The 27,296-nt window shown below is 40.9% G+C and overlaps 1 protein-coding gene across 1 annotated transcript in view; it reads right to left on the reverse strand.

Moving 5' to 3' along the window:
- The window catches only part of axdnd1 (axonemal dynein light chain domain containing 1), a 170,616-nt gene that overhangs the window by 66,296 nt on the left and 77,024 nt on the right, over positions 1 to 27,296 (reverse strand). Inside the window, exons 12-16 of the mRNA XM_063063999.1 lie at positions 20,507 to 20,627; positions 8,835 to 8,936; positions 7,247 to 7,413; positions 4,673 to 4,748; positions 293 to 527 (exon numbers count right to left, since the gene is read on the reverse strand). Coding sequence (XP_062920069.1) covers positions 293 to 527; positions 4,673 to 4,748; positions 7,247 to 7,413; positions 8,835 to 8,936; positions 20,507 to 20,627 — 701 coding nt within the window. The remainder of the gene's footprint in view (positions 1 to 292; positions 528 to 4,672; positions 4,749 to 7,246; positions 7,414 to 8,834; positions 8,937 to 20,506; positions 20,628 to 27,296) is intronic.

The raw sequence follows: 27,296 nt of genomic DNA on the forward strand, positions 1-27,296 counted from the left end.
CACAAGAAATGCTGCTTGATGCTGGAAATCCAGAGCAACATGCATACATGAAATGCTCGTGGAACTTAGCAGGTCAGCCAGATTCTAAGGAAATGAATAAACAGTTGATGTTTTGGACTGAGACCTGCGATTATTCATTTCTTGCTTTAAACCCTTTGCTAGAACTTTCGCAAAATTTACAGACAAGTAAATTTTTTGTATGAACCAGTTAGTGACAGGCCATCAACTGTAGATGTTGTATAACAGAAGTCTTTAATTGGAAAAAAAATGAGTAAAAGAACTTCAGAAATACCATTTTCCCCTGACAGCATGATCTCACACCGCTGAGAGAGTGCATCAACGCTGTTGTTTAACTTTTCCATTGTTATCTGCTCAGGCAATTTTTCATCAAAGGCCCACTGGTGACGACTAAAGAGTACCAGGCTGAGATCGGTCCAGTCACTTTGCAGCTGCATTATCTCTGACAGCGCTTCTTGATTAGCTAGGAGCAATGACCCTTCAAACCGTTCATAGTCTTGAGAAATCATCTGAAGAAAAGAAAACCTAATTTAGAGATAGCAGATTTGTTGAGACTGTGCTTAAATAAAAATCATACAGTATCTTCCGACATATGAATATTCTGGCACATGTAAGTTTGCAAATATAAGTCACTGATTAAAGTTGTAAAAAAATACGTCAAAATGCTGACTAAATTATAGCCAGTACTAATAATGTATATTTTTGTTCTCAACGATAATATGTCCCATTCAAATTATCGGCAGGTTTGCACTACTAAATGAATGTCATTAAACAAGTGACTGGCTTTTCAGAAGAATCCTGTCTAAAGTCTCTGCATTTACATTTATCAAAAACAAGCTCTGCAGATACTGGAAATCTGAAAGAGAAACAGAAAATGTTGGCACTGCTCATCGGGCATCTCGGGGTTTGGGCTGAAGCAATTTAATACCATTTTGAGAAAATTAAAAGGCATCAAGCAGAGTCCAAAAGTCACTTCAGATCAAATTTGGTTCCAGAGATGTCACAAAGCAAAGCTGCCATCAGTACACCATTCAAGCTTTTAATGTTTTAGCAATTCTTTGTATCTTGATATGTTCTGTTGGTGGACTGAAAAAAAGGTGACCTTTCTCAGAAAGGGAGAAGATTATCTGAAATGAGGAAAGCTTAAAAACATATAAAAAGGAAGGGGTGGGAATCAAATTAAAGAGGCTAGGCGTGAGGAGGTTAGTTCACAACAGGGGGATGGGAACCAGTGCAGAGAGACAGAGGGGTGTAAAGTGAGGGTAGAAGCAAAAAGTACTAAGGAGAAGAGTAAAAGTGGCAGGCCGACAAATCCAGGGCAAGCATTAAAAAGGGCCACTTTTCAACATAATTGTATAAGGGCTAAGAGAGTTGTAAAAGAGCGCCTGAAGGCTTTGTGTGTCAATGCAAGGAGCATTCGTAATAAGGTGGATGAATTGAAAGTGCAGATTGTTATTAATGATTATGATATAGTTGGGATCACAGAGACATGGCTCCAGGGTGACCAAGGATGGGAGCTCAACGTTCAGGGATATTCAATATTCAGGAGGGATAGACATGAAGGAAGGGGAGGTGGGGTGGCGTTGCTGGTTAAAGAAGAGATTAACGCAATAGAAAGGAAGGACATAAGCCGGGAAGATGTGGAATCGATATGGGTAGAGCTGCGGAGCTGCGTAACACTAAGGGGCAGAAGACGCTGGTGGGAGTTGTGTACAGGCCACCTAAGAGCAGTAGTGAGGTCGGAGATGGTATTAAACAGGAAATTAGAAATGTGTGCAATAAAGGAACGGCAGTTATAATGGGTGACTTCAATCTACATGTAGATTGGGTGAACCAAATTGGTAAAGGTGCTGAGGAAGAGGATTTCTTGGAATGTATGCGGGATGGTTTTTTGAACCAACATGTCGAGGAACCAACTAGAGAGCAGGCTATTCTGGACTGGGTTTTGAGCAATGAGGAAGGGTTAATTAGCAATCTTGTCGTGAGAGGCCCCTTGGGTAAGAGTGACCATAATATGGTGGAATTCTTCATTAAGATGGAGAGTGACATAGTTAATTCAGAAACAAAGGTTCTGAACTTAAAGAGGGGTAACTTTGAAGGTATGAGACGTGAATTAGCTAAGATAGACTGGCAAATCACATTTAAAGGATTGACGGTGGATATGCAATGGCAAGCATTTAAAGGCTGCATGGATGAACTACAACAATTGTTCATCCCAGTTTGGCAAAAGAATAAATCAAGGAAGGTAGTGCACCCGTGGCTGACAAGAGAAATTAGGGATAGTATCAATTCCAAAGAAGAAGCATACAAATTAGCCAGAGAAAGTGGCTCACCTGAGGACTGGGAGAAATTCAGAGTTCAGCAGAGGAGGACAAAGGGCTTAATTAGGAAGGGGAAAAAAGATTATGAGAGAAAACTGGCAGGGAACATAAAAACTGACTGTAAAAGCTTTTATAGATATGTAAAAAGGAAAAGACTGGTAAAGACAAATGTAGGTCCCCTACAGACAGAAACAGGTGAATTGATTATGGGGAGCAAGGACATGGCAGACCAATTGAATAATTATTTTGGTTCTGTCTTCACTAAGGAGGACGTAAATAATCTTCCAGAAATAGTAGGGGACAGAGGGTCCAGTGAGATGGAGGAACTGAGCGAAATACTTGTTACTAGGGAAGTGGTGTTAGGTAAATTGAAGGGATTGAAGGCAGATAAATCCCCAGGGCCAGATGGTCTGCATCCTAGAGTGCTTAAGGAAGTAGCCCAAGAAATAGTGGATGCATTAGTGATAATTTTTCAAAACTCGTTAGATTCTGGACTAGTTCCTGAGGATTGGAGGGTGGCTAATGTAACCCCACTTTTTAAAAAAGGAGGGAGAGAGAAACCGAGGAATTATAGACCGGTTAGCCTAACGTCGGTGGTGGGGAAACTGCTGGAGTCAGTTATCAAAGATGTGATAACAGCACATTTGGAAAGCGGTGAAATCATCGGACAAAGTCAGCATGGATTTGTGAAAGGAAAATCATGTCTGACGAATCTCATAGAATTTTTTGAGGATGTAACCAGTAGAGTGGATAGGGGAGAACCAGTGGATGTGGTATATTTGGATTTTCAAAAGGCTTTTGACAAGGTCCCACACAGGAGATTAGTGTGCAAACTTAAAGCACACGGTATTGGGGGTAAGGTATTGATGTGGATGGAGCATTGGTTAGCAGACAGGAAGCAAAGAGTGGGAATAAACGGGACCTTTTCAGAATGGCAGGCGGTGACTAGTGGGGTACCGCAAGGCTCAGTGCTGGGACCCCAGTTGTTTACAATATATATTAGTGACTTGGATGAGGGAATTAAATGCAGCATCTCCAAGTTTGCGGATGACACGAAGTTGGGCGGCAGTGTTAGCTGTGAGGAGGATGCTAAGAGGATGCAGAGTGACTTGGATAGGTTGGGTGAGTGGGCAAATTCATGGCAGATGCAATTTAATGTGGATAAATGTGAAGTTATCCACTTTGGTGGCAAAAATGGGAAAACAGATTATTATCTGAATGGTGGCCGATTAGGAAAAGGGGAGGTGCAATGAGACCTGGGTGTCATTATACACCAGTCATTGAAAGTGGACATGCAGGTACAGCAGGCGGTGAAAAAGGCGAATGGTATGCTGGCATTTATAGCGAGAGGATTCGAGTACAGGAGCAGGGAGGTACTACTGCAGTTGTACAAGGCCTTGGTGAGACCACACCTGGAGTATTGTGTGCAGTTTTGGTCCCCTAATCTGAGGAAAGACATCCTTGCCATAGAGGGAGTACAAAGAAGGTTCACCAGATTGATTCCTGGGATGGCAGGACTTTCATATGAAGAAAGACTGGATGAACTGGGCTTGTACTCGTTGGAATTTAGAAGATTGAGGGGGGATCTGATTGAAACGTATAAAATCCTAAAGAGATTGGACAGGCTAGATGCAGGCCGATGTTGGGGAAGTCCAGAACAAGGGGTCACAGTTTGAGGATAAAGGGGAAGCCTTTTAGGACTGAAATTAGGAAAAACTTCTTCACACAGAGAGGGGTGAATCTGTGGAATTCTCTGCCACAGGAAACAGTTGAGGCCAGTTCATTGGCTATATTTAAGAGGGAGTTAGATATGGCCCTTGTGGCTACGGGGATCAGTGGGTATGGAGGGAAGGCTGGGGCGAGGTTCTGAGTTGGATGATCAGCCATGATCATAATAAATGGCGGTGCAGGCTCGAAGGGCCGAATGGCCTACTCCTGCACCTATTTTCTATGTTTCTATGTAAGTATAACTACTATGAAAGAGAAATAAAAAATAGAATATGCTAGTTCTCTGCGCATGAAGTGATTTCTGTGGTCAGGGAAATAAAGCCTGTGAATACTTGATGAACAGTGCCAACATTTTCTGTTGCTTTCTGATTTCCAGGATCTCTGGTACTTAGTTTTAGATTAGAACCTATGAAGAGATTTTAGACATGACTCATCTGAAAATCTGGTCACATTATCAATGACCTATTTTGACAAAACCTATTGTAATTTTGGCTATTAGTTGAATTCATTCAATGCATTATTATTTTATGAAACAATCATATCTATAAGTTCCAATTACAAAGAAAATACTACAAAACAAAAAATTATTCAAGTGACCTGCTCACCTTGTCCCAGTCTTTTAGATCATTTAAAAGCGCATGCAACACGTCTTTAGGAATACTTTTCATTCCTTGATGTCTCCTAAAACAATATAAATTGTCAGAAATATTGGTATATTTCTAAATAACGTTTATATAGTAAAGCATACAAATAGACCTTTCTGCCCATGATGGCTGTGCCAAACATGATGCCAAATTAAATTAATCTCTCCTCCCTGCGTATGATCCATATCCCTCCATTATAATGTGCCCACCTGACAGTCTCATAAATGCCACTATCATATCTGCATCCACTAATACCCCTGGCAGCACAGTCCAGACATCTACAGTCTTTGTTCACTCCCGCACGATGTTCACTCCTGTCTCTGCGGCATTGAGGCTGTGAGTCTGCTCCCTCTGCTACAAGCTTCATGTCTGCAAGCTTCACAGCAGCTTGCTCCATTACGTGATGAACTGATTCCAAGGCTTTGGGCCTACTCTGGCTGTTCCAGGGATTCGTGTCTATGGACTCAATTTGATTCGGAATGCTGTTGCTTGCTTCTATTGTTTGCAAGGTACAGTATGTGTTTTTTTTTAATTGGGTTCTCTCAGGTTTCTTGCTTTGTGGCTACCTGTAAGCAGACGATTCTCAAAGTTGTATAATTTACATATACTTTGATATCAAATGTACTTTGAATCTTTTCTCAGGCATAATAACAAAATATGTTTTTATTAAAGGTCTTCTCAGTTTTTTCACAGGACTGAAAAGTACATTCCATTTGCCAATAATTTCCTAGAGAGTCATTAGTGTGCCCTTCTGTAGCAACAACACACTTTGTTACAGAAAACAATTTTATCTGCACAGATAGACACGTAGTTTTACAGTGTAACAAGGAATCAATTGGCCAGCCAAGAATTATGGAAAACAGAACAGACAAAAATGTGTAGCTGAAACCACCACCTTATTGAATGGTGGGACAAGTATCTAGCACACTCTAAATCCTAATTCTTAGGCTCTTATGTCAGTCAAATAACTTTATTGGTTGTTTATATTACATGGCAATACATATTCTTTTTTGCTTTTGAATGAAGACAGAATATTTTTGACTTTGATTGCAGCTCCCAAGCAATGAGCACAACATATACACAGTAGCAATAACAAAAAATATATGATTATAGTATTTGAACTTCTCAAATCAAAGAACATAGTACCAATGGCATCTAATCTGAGAACAATCTTATAATTTGGGTGTCCGTTTTCCTAGGGAAACCACTAGATAATCATTTCTTTGATCTCATCAAATTTGAAAAATTGCAGGTTTTAAAGAAAATTGTGACCAGGATCAAATACATGTGAATATCTAAAAAAAAGGAAATTCAGCAACCAATAATTTAAACAAACTGATGGCTGCAGACTTATTGGGTATATGTGTCTCTGTATAAATGTAAGTGTTTAATGCTTAATGCAAGTTAACGTGTCACATTTAAAAATTGCTTTGACAACAAACTCAAAAGTAAACAGGAAAATACAGATTATTTAATGATGGAGCATGTAATGTGTGAAGTACAGCATAACAGAGTCTATTAACAGCAAATTGCTCTGAGCAAACCCTTTATATCGAACAACTTCACCATGAGAATCACTAGGTTTGAGTGAAAATTGGAGACATTCCAATGCAGGAGATTGTATATGGCATGTCATACTTTGCATGAAGAGAAGCAGATGGTGGAGACAAGAATACCACTGAGAGGTCTGCATGAGAGAACTCTCCAAGCTCTGATTAGCAGTATGTTGATGCTATACCTCAGTAGCCACTGAATATCAAAATATCATTGATATTCAGTTACTCTGAGATTCTTCTTGGACAAATATGGGGAAATTCAGTTTGTGCAAGCTGTTTCTCTTTATCCTATTGTCTTACTACTCTCATAATTTATTCATGTAATTTACCTGGTTTAATTACTCTGTCTTCACTTGCCCCTTTACCAGCGCTTGCTAATACACTGTTCATAGCCTATTACTCTTTCTATTAAAACCGATCTCTTTTATCTTCTATTTGTTGAGAGCTATTAAAACTATCTTGACTCCACTTTTTACTGTTTTTAAGTCCTTTAGTCCCCGGCACACCAGTTACTTCCAGTCTCTTTAACCATTGGTTCACTTCCATAATGTTTGTATCCCTGCACCAATTTCAATTCAAGTCAAGTGATGCATGAAAATTTACATAGGATTCAACATTGCATCTAATATTTGGTACAGAGAAATGCAAAGCAGTTACTAAGATTCACATTTGGATAAATGTGATGTGATAAATAGGGGCAGAAATTCACCATAGTAAACTGGACAAGTTTTTTTAAAAAGGTAAAATGATGGTAAATGAGTGGAAAGTGTTCAGAAAATAACCAGTTTCTCCTTTATTTGCTACAACAGGTTTGGAGCTACTTGGCCTGCACTCAAGTATAGTATTGAATTGGGAGAAAATAATAGATAAAAAAAATTGAATAGGTGGATATTTTAAAAGTTTTTTTTATATTTTGGGTGTCACATGACTCAGTGTCACTATCTCATCTAAAGTGATCCAGGTAGTCAACAATACTTACAATTTATTTTCTAATAAATATTCGTGCCATTTTTGCAAACCAGACAGAATCAATTTTCTTTTTTCCAAACTTGAATTCTCCGCATCTTGCAGATTTTTAGTGAACTTCTTCATTTTGTCTCTCCAGTCTGCGGTAACTTGCTGTAATTTAGCCTGATCTTCTGCATCCTTACAGTATCAAGATAAAACCGCAAAAGTTTCAAGTTGTATATAAAGATTATCATACATTGATAGACCTTTTCAAGATACAATCCACTTTCCACAATACAAAAACTTCATAACACAGAACCAAATTTTGAAGATTCTGACTATCTGAATAGTCAATCGGATTATGTCATTAAGTAAGCTAATTTTTCCACAAAAGCAACTGACTTTAAAATGCCATATGGCATTCACCATTGTCTCGACTTACTTGCTGTCCATTATGCTGCTGGCACTAGGGCAGCAGTGAATGTCCTCCATCTCTCTACAGAAGGACTCTTCATTGTTGTTTCTCTAACAATCGTTTTTTGACCAGTCAGGTTTGTTATCCCTGAACTTAACTCCCAAACCTGGAAGACCAGTGGAATGCTCTAAGTCTGGCCTCTACCCTGACCTGTTTGGCATGGGTGACTCTACAAAGAGCTAAAGCACAAGGCCCTGGCTCCAGCCAACATACTACGCAAGCCTCCAAACACTACGACAAGGTTGTAGTCCTCTTGGAGAATTGTCCCTTGAGACCAATTAATAATTTCTCTGATAATTATTCTTCATTGGTCCCCAGTTATTTAATATATTAATTATCCTTTACACTTTTCCCCCACTTCAGTGCAAGGTGGTCAGAATGTTCTGTACATTTTTAAAGGCTAGACCAAGTAATCATATGTTCAGACATGATGAATCCCAGGGCTGATGAAGGGCCTCAGCCTGAAATGTCGACTGCTTATTCCCCTCCATAGATGCTGCCTGACCTGCAGAGTTCCTTCAGCAATTTGTGTTTGTTGTTCAAGATTTCCAGCATTAGCAGAATCCCTTGTTTATATATTCAGACAACTTGGAGCCATTAACTGCAAAAAATTCTTTGATAATAGTAATTAAAGAATATTGTAATCTTTAAAGTCTACAGTTTCTAGCCAAAGCCACTATTTTATTGATTTTATGAAATATTCAATGGATTTGCAGATAGCTCCATGACTCCACAACATTTGCAGTGCTCCAAGGCAATATTAATCATGCTATGTTATTTTCCAAGTTAGCTGACATTAGTTCATAATCTCCTGCTTGAAATTTTAAAGAAATCTAGGACAAATCTGCAGTACTCTGTGAAAATCTTAATGTATTACCTAAACCATTCTAAGATTGCATAGTATTTTTCAAATTTTCATTGTTGCAGTACAAGCAAAGTCTTGTAAACAATACAAAGTGGTTATAGCCGACTAAGAACTCACGATAATTATCAAAATCACAGGGATCAGTTGTACAGTTCAGTACAATTCTGCCCTCTTCACGCCGAATGAAAATAAGTACCATTTCTTCATTCTTTTAGATTTTAAAATACAGATGAGAAATTTGTGAATCCATATAAGTAATTCATGAAATCAAAAATCTACCTTCGTGCCAAGCATTACAACAAAATGTTGTGCAATTTTAGTCCAGAGTTTTTCACTGACTTCAAGATCATGAACCAGTTTAAGATTGTGCTCTTCAGTTACCTGCAAAGAAAGAAATGGGTAAAGATTTGACCAAGACTTTACTGTATATACCAACTCCAAAGGAACTGTAATCTAAAAGAGAATTAACAGATTAGAATTTTATATTTTACAATATGGGGCAGTGCTTTACAGTACCAGTGACCAGGGTTTAATTCCCGCCACTGCACGTAAGGAGTTTCTACTTTCTCTCTGTGACCATGTGGATTTCCCCCAGGTGCCGCAGTTTCCTCCCACAGTCCAAAGACATATCAGTTAGTAGGTTAATTGGTCATTGTAAATTGTCTTGTGATTAGTCTAGGGTTAAACTGGGAGTTGCTGGCTACTGCGTTTTGAAGGGCCAGAAGGACCTATCTCAATAAAATACAAATTTTAAAAGATCAGTTTATGGTGCCAGGGCAATTAGCCCACTTTCTTCACTCTACATGTAGAGTTTATCTGTGAAACTTATTCCATGCCACTCAGTGCCAAATATCAATGCTTAAACCAGGAATGGAATGTTATTTGAGTTATATTTTGCTACACCATTCACTTCTTTGTTATGGTAAAATATAATAAAATTAATCAGTTTTTTACTACCTTTATACAATTTGAAAATACTCTTGTGCAAAATATTTCAATTGCCTAAATTGCCAGATGTCATCAAACTTTGCCTCAATATTCCTATAAATTATGATTTACAAAAGCACCTCTAACCATTTGAGTCCCAAGTGTAACGTAAAGTGCAACTTATGTGTTAACTTGGACGTGAATATAACATTTTTTGCAGTTTGGTTGAAAGATTATACTGGGTGAAGGGATAAAAAGTCATATTTGCAGGTCTTCTGATGGTACAAACCAGGAGCGATTTCAAGGTGGGAGGAGAATGGGCCTTCAAGTAATCTAGCCCAGCTGTATGAATAGATGGGAACAAAGCAGATGGAATCATATGTGAAGTTATCCACTTTGCTGCGCAAAACAGAAAAGTAGAGCTTTTTTCTCGCACTGGTGAGAGACCAGATTATGACCTAGATGTCCTTGTACATGCAGATACAGATGTAGCAAGCAAGTAGAAAATCAAACAATATGTTGGCCAATGTTAAGAGAGAATTTGAGTACAAAGCAAAGATGTTTTGATGAGCCTTGAGATCATACCTGGAAAATTCTGTACCATTTTAATCTCCACACCTTAATGCAAGATATAACTGCCTTACAGAAAGTGTAGAAATGCTTGACTGGCCTGTTTCCAGAGGTGACAGGATTGCTATATAACAGAAAGTAGACTCAGTCTGTATTCTCTTGTGTTTAAAATAACGAGAGACTCAGAGAAACTTGTTAAGGTTCTCACAGGGTTTAACCAACTGGATAGAGAAAGCATGTTTACCCTGGCTGAGGAGTCCAGAACAAGGCACACAGTTTCACAAAAGAGATAATCCACTGTGGATCGAGATGAAGAAAAAATTATTTTACTGGTATGGTGATGAAACAATGGAATTTGCTGTAGGGCTGCAGAGCTTGGTCAAGGAGTTTATTCAAAATATTGATATACTTCTAAATATTAATGACATCAAGGGATTTATGAATAATAGAGGAAAATACACCTGAGATGGTAGAGCAGCCGCGATCTTGATGAATGGCAGAACAGGCTAAAAGACTAAATCTACTTTTTCTGCTCTCCTCTTTATTTTCTTAAGTAATTATGGAAACTGATGATGATATTGTAAGGTTAAATACTGAAATGAGCATGTACATTGAAAATTGCCTCAGTATTTACAAGAAGACTATCACATACCAGAAATCCCAAGGAAACTAACACTGAACGTGGAATGGAGACTGCCGAAGTTAATGGAAGTTACATTAAAAGAAGAGGAATAATGACATTAAAGAATGGTAAATCGACAGGCCCACATGGTTTCAAGTCTTATGATTTTAAACAAAGTTGGTGAGAACATTGGGGATACTCCAATTCAGAGTCACATTCTTTTTTTTTAACCAAATATATATCAAAACATATAGTGAAATGCTTCATTTACGTTAATGACCATACAAACTACAAAAGTGCTGGGAACAGCCGCAAGTGCTACCACACATTCTGCACTCAAGTTATACAGGAACAAAGTTCTTTTAGTTAGGGAAGATCTTTCTATATAATTACGCTTTCTGTATTACTCTGAAGCTCAAATTGGAGCAAAAGAAAACAGAAGATGGATGTTGTCCCTTTCTACTTCATCCAATAAAACAATTTAAATGAGGCGCTATCTCAGTGTAAACCGACCCATATCTGTGTAAATCTCTATAGCCCTGTTCAAACAATCAATGGTCTCTTGGGGATCAACTTTCTTACAGGCGTTTCCAGCACTCACAAGTTCTATGACCTTTCCAGAAGCACTGCATTGACCATGACAACGGCAGTAACACACTATCTATATGTTCAGTGAGTCATTATGTGCACATTTCACGAGAAGCTCTGAATTTACATACGCCGGCTGAAACACTGAATGAATCCAGTCTATTTCAATCTGGGCCTTTAGGAAGAATACAATCTGCTTCTCTCAACCCAAAGAGTACATGATTTCCCCTTTCGTGGAGCAGAGAGAAGACTGGGAAATGTAGCACTGATCTGCCACCTCCACTGCCACTTGACCTGATTGTGGACTAGTGAAGCTTTCACCCTGCAGAAATAGCAGCTGGAATACAAGTACACAGCTGCAATTCTGCCTGCAGACATCACAGATCTCAGTCACCAATAATTAGAAAACTTAGTCTCTAGATACAAAGCTCTTCAGACAATTGGAGAGGGTATGTGGACATTTTCAGAACAAGTCTCCCAAGTCTTCCTTCAGAGCCCCTCTCTTGCAACTTATGCTTACACTGAGGCCCTGTCCACCTGCGCCTTGGTGTGACCATGCTGGTGGCCCAGTGGGTCCATTGTCTAGGTCTACATACACAGTGTAAGAAAAACCAGGGAGGAAATGGCCGATAAGAGGAGGCATCATTTTAAGTGATTGGAGGAAAGTACAGGGGGATGTCAGAGGTAAGTTGTTTACACAGAATGGTGACGGTGTGGAAAGCATTGCCTGAGGCAAACACATTAGTGACATTTAAGAGACTCGTAGATAAGCACATGATTGATAGAAAAATGAATGATTATGAGGAGGGGAGGTTTAGATTTACTTTAGAGTGGATTAAAAGGTTGTCAAAGGGCCTGTAATGTTCTGTATTCAAACCCATTCACCCAGACTGGGTCCAACATTTCACGTTAACTCAGTGTAGTGAGCTCTTCTCTAGCCCAAACCCAAAATATGTAAGTGGGTGCAGGACTTAACTACATGTTACCATCTGATTTCTAACTGTGCTCTACTGTATATATCCATGGATCAATATCACAGTAGGGAAGTGGCAGGGTATGTCCGTTATACAAATGCATTTCTTGTCCACGGAGTTTATAATTAAAAGCAGACTGATGGAGTACTTGGAAAAATTTCAGGCGATCAGAGAAAGTGAGCATGGATGTATAAGGATAGATCATGTCTGATAAACCTAGTTTCTATGGATTTTCAACAGGCATCCAATGCAGACTTTATGTGATTCTTCATTGTAGTTGCAGTTCATGGTATTGAAACTGAGATTGTCATCTGTTGAGGAAACATTTTCAAAGGGGAGACAAAGAGAAAAGGGAAAATAAACTTGACAGAATGACCCACAAAGATCCAAACATGGATTTTTAACCATTTACCATATTGATAAGTGACTTAAATGATGGCATAGAAAGCCACATGATCACTTTTGTCTTTATATGGACTGCACTGCAAGCAGATTCACTAAATTCCACCACAATTTCAGGTAGGCAAAGCTACCTAAACTTTTGGGGGAAATGGATTTCTTAGAAACATAGAAAACCTACAGCACAATACAAGCCCTCTGGCTCACAATGCTGTGCTGAACATGTACTTACTTGAGAAATTCCCTTGGTTATCCATAGCCCTCTATGGACCACATGGACAAGTCTGAGGTTAATAGTACCAGCTTAAAAGGGTGAAATAATATACTTTCTAAATGGATTGAATCCATGAACAGTTCAGTGTGAAGAATCTTGGAAATCCATCTTTAAAGAACTAATCCACAGGTTACGGACTGTTATTTAAGTAAATTAAACCAAGCAATAATTCTCAGGGTGAGGCTTTCCACTCTAGAATACCTGAGATAACCTTGTTTTCCAAAAACCACAGTTTCCTTTCACCACTATGGATATTGTCCTCACCCATATCTCCTCTGTTTCCCACACATCTGCCCACAACCCATCCTTCCACCACCATAACAGGGATAATCTTCCCCTTGACCTTACCTGGACTCGGAGCAAGAAAGCTGCGAGTGAACAGCTGTTTTCTGGAGCGAAGGCAGTTTTTTACTACTCAGGGTAAAAGAGAGGTGAGACTGTGCAGGTGCATGACGTCAGCCAGTAGAGCACGAAAGGTTTAATAAGGCAAGGAATCTTCAACGGTTTTTGATTTGGAGCAAGAAGGCTACGAGTGAATGGCTGTTTTCCAGAGCACAGGCAGTTTTTTACTACTTGGGGTAAAAGAGAGGCGAGACTGCGCAGGCGCATAACGTAAGCCAGTAGAGTGCGAAAGGTTTAAAAAGAAGACCGCCATATCCAGCCGGCAGTGTTCGGAGCGGGCAGTGGAGTGAGAGGCAGCAGAGTGATCGGGCTTTGGCTCAATGGGCCTAGGCGGTAACGGGATGAGGCAAGGTAGGTTTACCTGTGTTATTTGCGGAAAGGAGGAAGTACTTGTATGATACCAGTTTTCTGTGCTCGGTGTTAGATGTAGGAGGTCCTGGAGTCTCCCAGCCTCTCGGACAGCCATATCTGCACCAGGTGTGTCAAGCTGCAGCTCCTAAGGGACCGAGTTAGGGAACTAGAGATGCAGCTCAATGACCTACGCCTGGTCAGGGAGAGTGAGGAGGTGATAGAAAGGAGTTATAGGCAGGTGGTCACAGCGGGGCCACAGGAGACAGACAAGTGGGTCACAGACAGGAGGGGGAAGGGGAAGAGTCAGGGACTAGAGAGTACCCTGGTGGCTGTACCCCTTGACAATAAGTACTCCTGTTTGAGTACTTTTGGGGGGGCGGGAACAACCTACATGGGGGAAGTGACAGTGGCCGTGCCTCTGGCACACAGTCTGGCCCTGTGGCTCAGAAGGATAGGGAAAGGAAGAGGAAGGCAGTAGTTATAGGGGGCTCTATAGTTAGGGGGTCAGACAGGCGATTCTGTGGATGCAGGAAAGAAACTCGGATGGTCGTTGACCTCCCAGGTGCCAGGATCCGGGGTGTTTCAGATCGTGTCCAAGATATCCTGCAGTGGGAGGGAGAACAGCCAGAGGTCGTGGTACATATTGGTACCAATGACATAGGTAGGAAAAGGGAAGAGGTCCTGAAAAAAAAGTCTACAGGGAGTTAGGAAAGAAGTTGAGAAGCAGGACCGCAAAGGTAGTAATCTCGGGATTACTGCCTGTGCCACGCGACAGTGAGAATAGGAATAGAATGAGGTGGCAGATAAATGCGTGGCTGAGGGATTGGAGCAGGGGGCAGGGATTCAGATTTCTGGATCATTGGGACCTCTTTTGGGGCAGGTGTGACCTGTACAAAGAGGACAGGTTGCACTTGAATCCCACGGGGACCAATATCCTGGCCAGGAGGTTTGCTAAGGCTACTGGGAAGCTTTTAAACAAGAATTGTTGAGGGGTGGAAACTGAACTGAAGAGACTGGGGAAGAGGAGGTTGGCTCACAAATAGAGAAAGCTTGTAGACAGTGCGAGACAGAGGACAGGCAGGTGATAGAAAAGGGATGCGCACAGATCGAAGGTTTGAGATGTGTCTATCTTAACGCAAGGAGTGTTGTGAACAAAGCAGATGAGCTTAGAGCATGGATCAGTACTTGGAGATATGATGTGGTAGCCATTACAGAGACTTGGACGGCTCAAGGACAGGAATGGTTACTTCAAGTGCCGGGTTTTAGATGTTTCAGAAAGGATAGGGAGGGAGGCAAATGAGGTGGGGGAGTGGCACTGTTGATCAGAGATAGTGTCATGGCTGCAGAAAAGATGGACGCCATGGAGGGATTGTCTATGGAGTCTCTGTGGGTGGAGGTTAGGAACAGGAAGAGGTCAATAACTTTACTGGGTGTTTTTTATAGGCCACCCAATAGTAACAGGGATATCAAGCAGCAGTTAGGGAAACGGATCCTGGAAAGGTGTAATAATAAGAGTTGTCGTGATGGGAGATTTTAACTTCCCAAATACCGATTGGCATCTCCCGAGAGCAAGGGGTTTAGATGGGGTAGAGTTTGTTAGGTGTGTTCAGGACGGTTTTTTGACACAATATGTAGATAAGCCTATAAGAGGAAAGGCGGTACTTGATCTAGTATTGGGAAATGAACCTGGTTGGGTGTCAGATCTCTCAGTGGGAGAGCATTTTGGAGATAGTGATCATAATTCTATCTCCTTTACAATAGCATTGGAGACAGATAGGAACAGACAAATTATAAAAGCATTTAGTTGGAGTAAGGGGAATTATGAGGCTATCAGGCAGGAACTTGGAAGCATAAATTGGAAACAGATGTTCTCAGGTAAAAGTATGGAAGAAATGTGGCAAATGTTCAGGGGATATTTGTGTGGAGTTCTGCATAGGTACGTTCCAATGAGATGGGGAAAGGATGGTAGGGTACAGGAACCGTGGTGTACAAAGGCTGTAATAAATCTAGACAAGAAGGAAAGAAAAGCTTACAAAAGGTTCAAAGAGCTGGGTAATGTTAGAGATCTAGAAGATTATAAGGCTAATAGGAAAGAGCTTAAGAAGGAAATTAGGAGAGCTAGAAGGGGCCATGAGAAGTCCTTGGCGGGTAGGATTAAAGAAAACCTCAAGGCATTCTACAAGTATGTGAAGAGCAAGAGGATAAGACGTGAAAGAATAGGACCTATCATGTGTGACAGTGGGAAAGTGTGTATGGAACCAGAGGAAATAGCAGAGGTACTTAATGAATACTTTACTTCAGTATTCACTGTGGAAAAGGATCCTGGTGATTGTAGTGATGACTTGCAGCAGACTGAAAAGCTTGAGCATATAGATATTAAGAAAGAGGATGTACTGGAGCTTTTGGAAAGCATCAAGTTGGATAAGTCACAAGGCCCAGATGAGATGTACCCCAGGCTACTGTGGGAGGTGAGGGAGGAGATTGCTGAGCCTCTGGCAATGATGTCTGCATCATCAATGGGGACGGAAGAGGTTCCAGAGGATTGGAAGGTTGTGGATGTTGTTCCTTTATTCAAGAAAGGGAGTAGAGATAGCCCAGGAAATTATAGACCAGTGAGTCTTACCTCAGTAGTTGGTAAGTTGACGGAGAACATCCTGAGAGGCAGAATTTATGAACATTTCGAGAGGTTTAATATGATTAGGAATAGTCAGCATGGCTTTGTCAAGGGCAGGTCGTGCCTTACGAGCCTGATTGAATTATTTGAGGATGTGACTGAACACACTGATGAAGGAAGAGCAGTAGATGTAGTGTATATGGATTTCAGCAAGGCATTTGATAAGGTACCCCATGCAGGACTTATTAAGAAAATAAGCAGGCATGAGATCCAAGGGGACATCGCTTTGTGGATCCAAAATTGGCTTGCCCACAGTAGGCAAAGAGTGGTTGTAGACAGGTCATATTCTGCTTGGAGGTCAGTCACCAGTGGAGTGCCTCAGGGATCTGTTCTGGGACCCTTACTCTTCGCGATTTTTATAAATGACTTGGATGAGGAAGTGGAGGGATGGGTTAGTCAGTTTGCTGATGACACAAAGGTTGAATGTGTTGTGGATAGAGTGGAGGGCTGTCAGAGGTTACAGCAGGACATTGATAGGATGCAAAACTGGGCTGAGAAATGGCAGGTGGAGTTCAACCCAAATATGTGTGAAGTGGTTCATTTGGGTAGGTCAAATATAATGGCAGAATATAGTATTAATGGTAAGACTCTTGGCAGTGTGGAGGATCAGAGGGATCTTGGGGTCCGAGTCCATAGGACGCTCAAAGCAGCTGCGCAGGGTGATCCTGTGGTTAAGAAGGTGTATTGGCCTTCATCAATCATGGAATTGAATTTAGGAGCTGAGAGGTAATGTTGCAGCTACATAGGACCCTGGTCAGACCCCACTTGGAGTACTGTGCTCAGTTCTGGTCACCTCACTACAGAAAGTATGTGGAAGCCATAGAAAGGGTGCAGAGGACATTTACAAGGATATTGCCTGAATTGGGGAGCATGCCTTATGAGAATAGGTTGAGTGAACTTGGCCTTTTCTCCTTGAAGCGATGAAGGATGAGAGGTGACCTGACAGAGGTGTATAAGACGATGACAGGCATTGATCATGTCAGAGGCTTTTTCCCAGGGCTGAAATGGTTGCCACAAGAGGACACAGGTTTAAGGTGCTGGGAAGAAGGTACAGGGGAGATGTCAGGGGTAAGTTGTTTACTCAGAGAGTGGTGAGTGCATGAAATGGGCTGCCAGCAACGGTGGTAGAGGTGGATATGATGTGGTCTTTTAAGAGACTTTTGGATAGGTACATGGAGCTTAGAAAAATAGAGGGCTATAGGTAAACCTAGTAATTTCTAAGGTAGGGACATGTTTGTCACAACTTTGTGGGCCGAAGGGCCTGTATTGTGCTGTAGATTTTCTATGTTTCTATGTTTCTAACTTCCACCACCTCCACAGGATCCTACCACTAAATTCATATTTCCCTCATCCACACCCCCAACCCTCCACTTTCTGCAGTCATTGCTCTCTGCATCCACTCTTGTCCACTCGGCCATCCCCACTGATCTCCCTCCTGGAACATATCCCTGCAAGTGGGACAAATGCTACACCTACCCATACACCTCCTCCCTCACCACAATTCAGGGCCCTAAACAGGCAAAGCAACATTTCACGTCTGAGTCTGTCAGGGTCTTCTGTTGAATCTGATGCTGCCAGTGTGGCCTCCTCTACATCACTGAGACCCAATACAGATTAGAGGGCCACTTTGTGAGCATCCTCACTCTACCTGCTGCAAAAGTGGGGTCTCCTGTGGCTACCCATTTCAATTCAACTTCCCATCCCCATTGTGACATGAATGCCCATGGCCTCTACTGCCATGGTGAGGCCAAACTCAGAATGGAGGAACAACACTTCAAATTCCATCTGGGGAACCTCCAATCTAATAGCATGAACATCAATTTCTCTAATGTCTAGTAACTTCTCCACCTTTCCTCCTCTATTTTTCCATTCCTCATTCTAGGTACCCTCTCTTACCCCTTCTTTTCTCCTCACCTCCCTCTGGTTCCACTTCTCCTTCCCTTTCTTCCATGGTCCACTGTTCTATACTATTAAATTACTTCTTCAGTCCTTTACCTCTTCCACCTTCTTACTTCTTCCACCCTACACCACCCATCCATCCATCCCCTCACCTGTAGCCTATAGCCTGTCTCTCCCCACCTCCTTATTCTGGCTTCTGCACCCTTTCCATTCCTGATGAAGGGTCTCACTCCAAAGTCATCTAGTTATTCCCTTCCGTAGTTGCTTCCTGACTTGCTGAATCCCTCTAGCCTTTTGTCAAAATCAGAATCAAAGTCAGGTTCATTATCAATGGCATATATCATGATTTTTTTTTGTTTTGTGGCAGAAGTACAGTGCAAGATATAAAAATTACTATGCTACAATAAACATTGAAAGGGGGTCTTCAGATTCCTGTGCTTCTTCCCTAGTAGTGGTAATGAGAAGGCATGTCCCAGATGATGATGAATCTTGCCTTCTTGATTAGTAAGCTTGTGGATGACACAGAAGTTTTTGGCGGTGTGGATAGTTGAGGGAAAGTTGTCTGCGGCTACACCAGGATGTAGATCAGATAGAAAGTGGAGTGGAACATTGTCAGATGGATTTGATCCAGGCAAATGTGAGGGTGTTTCTTTTTAAGATGTCAAATTGGGGTAGGATATATATAGTGAAATGGTAGGACACTAAAGAACATTGCTGAAGAGAAGGACCTTTAGGTTCTAGTCCATAAGTCTTGAAAAGGGTGCAGAAAGCATATGGATAGCTTATCTACATGGGTCAGGGCCAGAATGTTATGTTACAACTTGACTAACAAAAGATACATCAGACTTAGAGCATTGTGTGCCTTTCTGGTCACCAATCTATAGGAAGGATGTAGTTGTACTGAGGAGACTGCAGAGGAGATTCACCTGAATATTGCCTCGACTGGAGGACTTTCATTACGAGGATAAACTGGATAGCTTAGGTTTGTTTTTCCTGGAATGAAGAAGGCTGAGGATTGATCTGGTAGAAGTTTATAAAATAATAAGAAGCATACAAAAATTAAAGGTAATCCTAAAGATTAAATTATTAAAGAAAGGGTAGACAGAATCCTTTTTCCCCTGGTAAGGGGATCAAAAGAAAAGAGAATAGAAATTTAAGGGGAGTATAAAGAGGAAACTGAGGGAAAGTTTCTTTTTATCCCCTGCAGCGATTAGTTGATGCCTGAATGCCAGAAGAGGTGGTGGAGTCAGATTTTTTTTAAAAATCACTCTGTTTAAGAGATATTTATTCAGGCATTTGAATATGCAAGGTAGCAAAGAATATAGCCCTAATGCAACCAGGGGTGGATTAGTGCAGATGGGGAGAAGGTTGGCACGGATGTGGTGAACCAAAGGACATATTTCCATCAAAGTTGCTTGAATTTCCAGCATCTGCAGAATTCCTGTTGTTGACATATTTCCATGCTGTACAAAACTATGACTTGCTAATAATGCAGTTTTATTTAAAATTAAAACATTACAATAGTAAGTAAGCAATTGTATGTTAGTTATACAACTCTGTGAGCACACCACACTAAGAAGGACATTAAATTTATGTTGCGTATGCTGAAGAAATGGAGTTAGATCAAAGAAACTATGATTTCATTAAATAGTAAAATAGGCTTGAGCATCAAGAAACCTCTGCCCATTCCTTTATATATTTTTTTAGAACTAATGCAAGCTTTAGAATCTTCAGCTTGAATTGAAGCTGGAATTAGTGCCTAAACGGGAAAATGAGGGAGAAAAACACAAGGCTTATAAAGTGGAACTGTGGAATGCTTTGTCTAACTAGTTAATAATGTTTGCAGGACCTTTTCAAATAAATATTAGAGCCATTTCTGGGGTCTAGGCAGACTTTTATCAGAGAAAGGGGAATGGAGGGGAAAGGTCGATATATGGAGTTAGGTCACAAATCAGCAATAATCAAATCTACCAAGCAGAAAAGGCTCAAGAGGCTCATTTCTATTATTTCATGTGTAACATTACATAGAATTACCAATGAACATAATGGAATGTGAGATGTGAAATGGAACGGAATTCATTCATACAGTAGTTTGATTCGTTGATGAAATATATTATTGAGAACATGCAAAGCTACAGTCCATCCAGCTACAGAGGCAAATAGACTTATGGGCCAAAATATAAATATAGGTATTTTGAGGAAAGAGCAGGAGAAGCAACCTGGTTATTACAAATAAAGTACAATATGCAAAAGTGCAGTATGACAAATTACCTTCAATGCGAGGCTATAGCTTGCTTCACTCCACCACTCCTTCTCCTGGGTTAAAGTATCTATCTGGGCAATTAGTCTTTTTCTCTGTAGTTCGTATAACTGGTGATATTCATCCAGCAAACTGAGGGCATGAAAAAATCAGTCATTTCTTAAACTCTTAATCATAAAAGCCTTTAGCTGTGAATTTCAAATAGAAGTAATTTTAAAGAAGCAGCTCCAAATGTGATATAATTTCTGGTTCCTGACAGAGAAAGGGACCTACAGCCAACAAAATATCTTGCAAAATACTTGGTCATTTTGCCAAAACCTTTATATTTTTTCAGTCAGTTTCTTTGTTTAGAGCAAGAATGTTGGCAAAGAGGATTAAGAAATAAAAGCATGAGCTAGCAAACAAAAAAGAATATGTTTTTGTCTTATCCACTAGTCATAATGCCTTCAGAAAGAATTATGACGTAGAATCTAAGTGCGCAATGGAATTCCTGGAATTTCAAAACTAATATTTGCAGCTTCAAGTTAAACAGAAACCATTATACAAAAAGAGATGATAAAAGATCAGGAAACACATTAGTGTTCATCCTGTTGGTTAGTTCAGGCAAGTGCATCAGCATCCTTTACTGGTAGGAACACTTACCCATAACAAAAAAAGAGACTAAGGCACCAAAAAGCCGGGTGCCTTATCTCTACTTACTATGAGCTACATTGTAATATTCCCTTCGTCAATTAATCACTACCTTCTGCCTACGGCGGTTATGGAAGGAAATTTTTCATTTCAGCATTTTCTATCTTGTGTAATTTTGCTCATTCACAGTAATATTTTTTTTTTAAAATTATTGGTAAACAAATTGCTGATAGAGCTTGTGGGGAAGGTGGTGTTGCCAGTCCGAACAAGTGGAAATAGAAAGAGAAAAACTGTGATAAATTGCAAAGGTAACATGATAGAGACAGTAAAAGTTCAAAAGAGAAAATCTATACATTAACTCAAAAGGAAAGGAAAGGTACATCGCATCCAGAGTTTCTCCAGTTAGCAGACAATTTCCCTCCATGCCTCTCTGACATAGTGGGGAATTGCGTATGAGGCAAGTTACAGCAGTGGTTTGCCATTGCCTTCTGCCGGGTGAGTTTCCAAAGAGATCACCGGCTCGTAACCCTGCACAGATGGAAAGAGTGCAGGGGAGCCGGCAAGCTGGATTCGAACCTGGGACCTTTCATCCCCAGATCCGACGCTGATGCCACTACGCCACCAGCCAGGTCACATTAACTCAACAAGAGAAAAAAACATAATAAGCGTAATCAAATCAAAGTGCATTCTATAGAACTTTGAACTAAACTGAAGCAATATCAGAAAACCCAGTGGGGACCTCAAGACGATGGTCCATCCAATGACGCTTCTCCTTGGGAAACACCTCCTGCAATGGACAGTCCTCCAAGGCAGCACCATCATCTAAACTCCGGGGAATTGTGACATGAATATGACATGGATTCTACAGTGACCACTGGCGACTCAAGTGAGGATGTCAATGATGAAACAAAAGAGTTGGCAGCCATGTCCAATAAAGACCAAGGAAGTGAAAACATGCGGTCTGAAGATGGAACCTATGAATGGAGGTAGATAGTTTATCACCAACTACCTGAATCAGAAAAGACTGACAAATGGTCCAAAGAAATTCCACCTCCTAAACACCTGGACTGAGCTTCAATGTATTAAGAACAAACATAAATTGCACCCATATGATGGGATCCAAATCTCACTGCGTTGTCTTCTCAGCAGATCAGACACTTGACTCGTAGAGTTGATGACAACGTGGGAGATAATAAACAAAAGATACTAGGTGGCTGGGATGCTTTTAAGAGGTGGTTGGAAGAACAGGCCCCAATACAGACTGATTGGAGGAAAGTAGTCGACTGCAAGCAAAAGGTTTCTGAGGATGTTTCTGAATATAAGGAACGCCACAGGACAGCGTGGCTGAATTACTTAGGGGTTCCAAGAATAAATGAAGGTAGCATAGAGGACTCTATGTATGGTCCCTTGAAATCAACATTGATGAATAGCTTGAAACCAAATATTGCCAAAGTGATGAAGCCCACAAAAATGAATTGGAGTGAAGTTGGTGATCCATATAGTGAGCTAGTGCAAGCAGCCAAGCAGTAGAATGAGATATCAAATTCCAAATAAGATCAGTAGAGGTGGGTCAATTACCTGTTGATCAATACCTATTGACCATGGGTCACATTGCAGGTGAGTCAGCAGCCAGCACCCATTAACCAACAAAAAAAAAGCAGGACTAGAATGCACCGTGTGCACACAGCAATACCAGTCTAAGTCGCACCCCTAAGGCCAACCCCCTAAAGAAAATCTCATTTGTCGTGTAAAAGAGGGCATTGGGCTGGAAGTGACTGGCAGAAGAAACAAGATGGACAATAGAAACAAGCTCAACAACAAGTTCAATCCTCTACCTCACAAATGTTGGGAGATCCTGATCTGATGACATGGTTTCAACAAGCAATTTCAGATGTAATGGAAGTATTGTTGAATTTAAAAAAATAACTAAGCCCATTCTTGCTGTCTTGCTTGCTAGAGGAAAATTCAAGCAGCTTATATGTTAACATACTAATTGGGAATAAATGTGCTGAATTTTTGTTAAGACTATGATGATCATGACTATGCAAGGATAATAACATGCCATTAAGATGTAAATTATTCTAAGGAAACACCTTTATTGAATCCAGATCTGTTCAGTACACCGATTGCTCATCAACAATTGAGGGAGGAATTCAAAGATTGCATGGGCTGAAACTGAAGTGCTGACATCAGGAAGCATGGCTCCTGGTACTTTGCACAACAGGCAGATTTGAAAGACTCTACAACAGCAGAAGGAAAATCAAATAATATCTTAACTGATTCATTTGGGGTTGTTTGTAATTTTGGAAACTTATGAATGAAAAGGAGATTTCTTACAGCTGTAGGAGCCCCAATCAAGAATGGCCAGCTAGCACAGGAATTCATGAACATTATACAGTTGCCATCAGAAGTTCATCATCATCTTCAGGTGCCGTGACCAGTTTGAGCTTTGACTGCCATGGTCCACACACCCCTGTTTCGGGTTAAGTGGATCAATTCATTGGTATTCATTTCCAATTCTCTGGCTGCAGTCTCCACCATCATTTGTCTTGGTCTTCCTCTTGCTTTCTTTCCTCCAATCTTTCCCATAATTACCATGCATTCAAACTCCTCTTTCCTAATCACATGTCCAATGAAGTTACGTTGCCTTTTAATGATCTCATACATTATTTCTCTTTTTGTGTTCGCTCTGTTCATAACATCCCTGTTAGATATTAGTTTCATCCATGATATTCTTTGCATCCTTCTCCAAAGCCACATCTCTGCTGCTTCAATTCATTTCTTCATATTTCTAGATATTGTCCAACTTTCTGAGCCATATAACATAACCGAATAAACATAACATTTCAGTACTCTGAGGCGGGTTGTCATGCCTAGTTTAGTATTGGTCAGCATACTCTTCATTCTCGTAAAGGTGTCTTTTGCCATCCCTATTCTTCTTTTGATGTTCATGTAGCACCTGCCATCTGATATCACCCAGCTTCCTAAGTAGCAAAAGTTCTGTATTTGTTTTATGTCTTCCCCGTTTATTCTCAGCCTGCAGCTAGGATTCTCCTTCTTTTTGGATATCACCATACATTCTGTCTTTTTGCAGTTGATAGATAGACCCATTTTTGCACTTTCTTCAACAACTATATCAATTAAGTTTTGTAGTTCTTCTACACACAATTAACACAGTGTCATCCGCATATCTGAAATTATTGACGTTTTCACTGCCAACTTTGATTCCCAAGATGTCTCTTATTTTTTGTAATATTGTTTCACTGTACACATTAAGTAAATCAGGGAAGAAAACACACCCTTGTCTAACGCCTCTCTTGATTTCCGTAAACTGACTCACTTTTCCATCTATTCTTACAGCGGCAGTTTGTTCCCAGTACAGATTTCTGATCAGGCGGAGGTCTTTCGAATCTAGAAAGTTTCCTGTAATATTTCAAATAACTTATTGTGCTTCACTTTATCAAATGCTTTTGTTTAGTCAATAAAACAAACAAACAAGTCTTTTTGCACTTGAATAGCTCGTTCTGACAGTATCCTTTCTGCCTTTCCTTTCTTCCATCAGAAGTTACTGTATTAAAATGCAAAAGCCACTCCAAAATGACTACAACGGAAAGCCATTCTCAGATGTAATTGCAAAAGAGGCTGCAAGGGAATGAGTAAAAGAAATTTTAAAAAGTCAAAGAAGTACCGAGAACATAAGCAGTGAACTCAGCAACTGAAATTATGGAAATGAGGTTTATCTCTGTATCACAGGAGTTAGCTCAATGCTCTCCACAGAAAATGTGGCTCTGGAAAATGGAGATATGTCTCTCGCAATAGACTAGTAGCTCCAAATTACATTACTTCCTTATCTGGCACAGCAGACACACTCCCTTGGATGCAGTGAGTGGAAAAGATCAACAAATTCTTCCACTGGTGGTGAAGTCCAAAGTTCAGACCACAAGCTCAACAAATGTTTGAAAAATGCATGAAATGCCAGAAAGCGAATTCTGAAGCAGCAGAGAAGCTATCAGATTTAAGGGCCCCTGCCCCACCTGTGTCACATTGATTCTAACAATTTCATTGGGAATGTTTGTCAGGAATTATGTCTACTGTTAAATATTGAATGGTCTTTCCATTGTCCACATTCACCCATAGTCATCAGGACAATTCGAACAAATGAATAGAACCATCAAACAATGACTAAGTAGAATGAAGAAGGCGTACCATGGCCTACAGCTTTTCCTATGGTCTTGTGTAGCATCAGAGCAAAGAAGAAAACTGAACTAATTCTACTCGAGGTAGTAACAAGATGTCCTACGTTACTTTCAGAAGACCTTGAGGTCAGAAAGGCTGATATACTGTACATAAAATGGCATACAGTTTAGTTAACTACTCTGTGAAATTATGTATTGCATCTGCTTCTCAACAGGTTTCTGCCGCTGGGAGTAACCCAACAGAAGGAAGATGCAATTGGTTCCTGGCGAGTGGGTCCTGATCAAGAAACCGCATATGAACCACTGGGGTCTCAACGGGAAGGTCCTTATCAAGTGCTGTTGGTTACTAACTCAGCAGTAAAAGTAGAAGGGAAAAGTAAGTGGATACACATTAGCCACTGCTAGTGAGCTAAAAGTGGTACCTGACAAGGACTGTGGTTAATATGCTAACAACCTCTGACTCAGTACCTATATTGCTGGGCTACGGTGACCAATCTGAACCAGCCAGAAGGCTGCAAGCAGAGTCGATAACTATTGGATATTATGATGCTTATTCCAATATTATTTGCTGTCATCTTGTTTCTAACAATTTTCCCCATGCACAATATTTTTAATTGTTCAGAATGTGACAGCAGTTGTGGGTATCACATCATTTGAATACAGGCTATCTTACTAATTAAGCAATGGAATTGGAATAGAATGTGATCTGGTCTAAGGGGTAAGCAAATTGGTATAAGGGGACCAGATCATATTGGGTCTATCTCTCCCATTTGTTCTTCCCTCCTTGCCACTAGACTCTTTGTCTTTCACTCTTTCCTTCATCTCCCGTTTTGTTCTTAGTACACTTAATAAATTGGTTCAGAAGCAACAAGTTTTACAAGGGGTAATTGATAAGTTTATGGCCTAAGGTAGAAGGAGTCAATTTTAGAACACCAAGCACATTTATTTTTCAGCATAGTCCCCTCATGCATGTACACACTTAGTCCATGGGGGACCGCTTCGTTGAGCACCTCAGCTCCGTCCGCCAAAACAGACAGGATCTCCCAGTAACCACCCACTTCAACTCTGCTTTCCACTCCCATTCAGATATGTCCATACATGGCCTCCTCTACTGCCATGATGAGGCTAAGCTCAGGTTGGAGGAGCAACACCTCACATACCGTCTAGATAGCCTCCAGCCCCTTGGTATGAACATAGAATTCTCCAACTTCCGGTAATTCCCTCCCCCTCCCTTCCTTTATCCCTATGTCACTCTGCCCCCTCCCCCAGCTGCCTACCACCTCCCTCTTGGTTCCGCCTCCTTCTACTACCCATTGTGTTTTCCCCTATTCCTTCTTCACCTTTCCTGCCTATCACCTCCCTGCTTCCCCTCCCCCACCCCTTTATCTTTCCCCTTACTGGTTTTTCACCTGGAACTGACCAGCCTTCTCCTTCCCACCCTTCCCCCACCTTCTTTACAGGGCCTCTGCCCCTTCCCTCTACAGTCCTGACGAAGGGTTCCGGCCCGAAACGTCGACCGATCTTTTCCACGGATGCTGCCCGACCTGCTGAGTTCCTCCAGCATGTTGTGAGTGTTGCTTTGACCCCAGCATCTGCAGAGTATTTTGTGCTTACTACACACTTAGTCCAGCGGTCGTGGAGCATACGGATCCCTTCTTTGTAGAAGTGATCCACAGCAGGGGAGATTAATAAGTTCACGGCCTAAGATAGAAGGAGATGAGTTATACTGCTCTCATTACATACACGTGCAGTTCAAGTCTTTCACAACTCTTGGCTGTGGACTCACTTTCTGGGACTCTGTGATTCATGTTCTGTGCTAATTGTTTACTTTTTACTGTTTGCACGAATTGTTTTTTTTCTGCACAGTGGATATATGACAATCTTTGCCATGTGGGTTTTTTAAATGGGTTATAAGACCATAAGATATAGGAGCAGAACTAGGCCATTCGACCCATCATGTCTGCTCCACCATTTC

The sequence above is a fragment of the Mobula hypostoma genome, chromosome 12 (genome assembly GCF_963921235.1).
Source record: "Mobula hypostoma chromosome 12, sMobHyp1.1, whole genome shotgun sequence".
NCBI classification, from domain to species: domain Eukaryota; kingdom Metazoa; phylum Chordata; class Chondrichthyes; order Myliobatiformes; family Myliobatidae; genus Mobula; species Mobula hypostoma.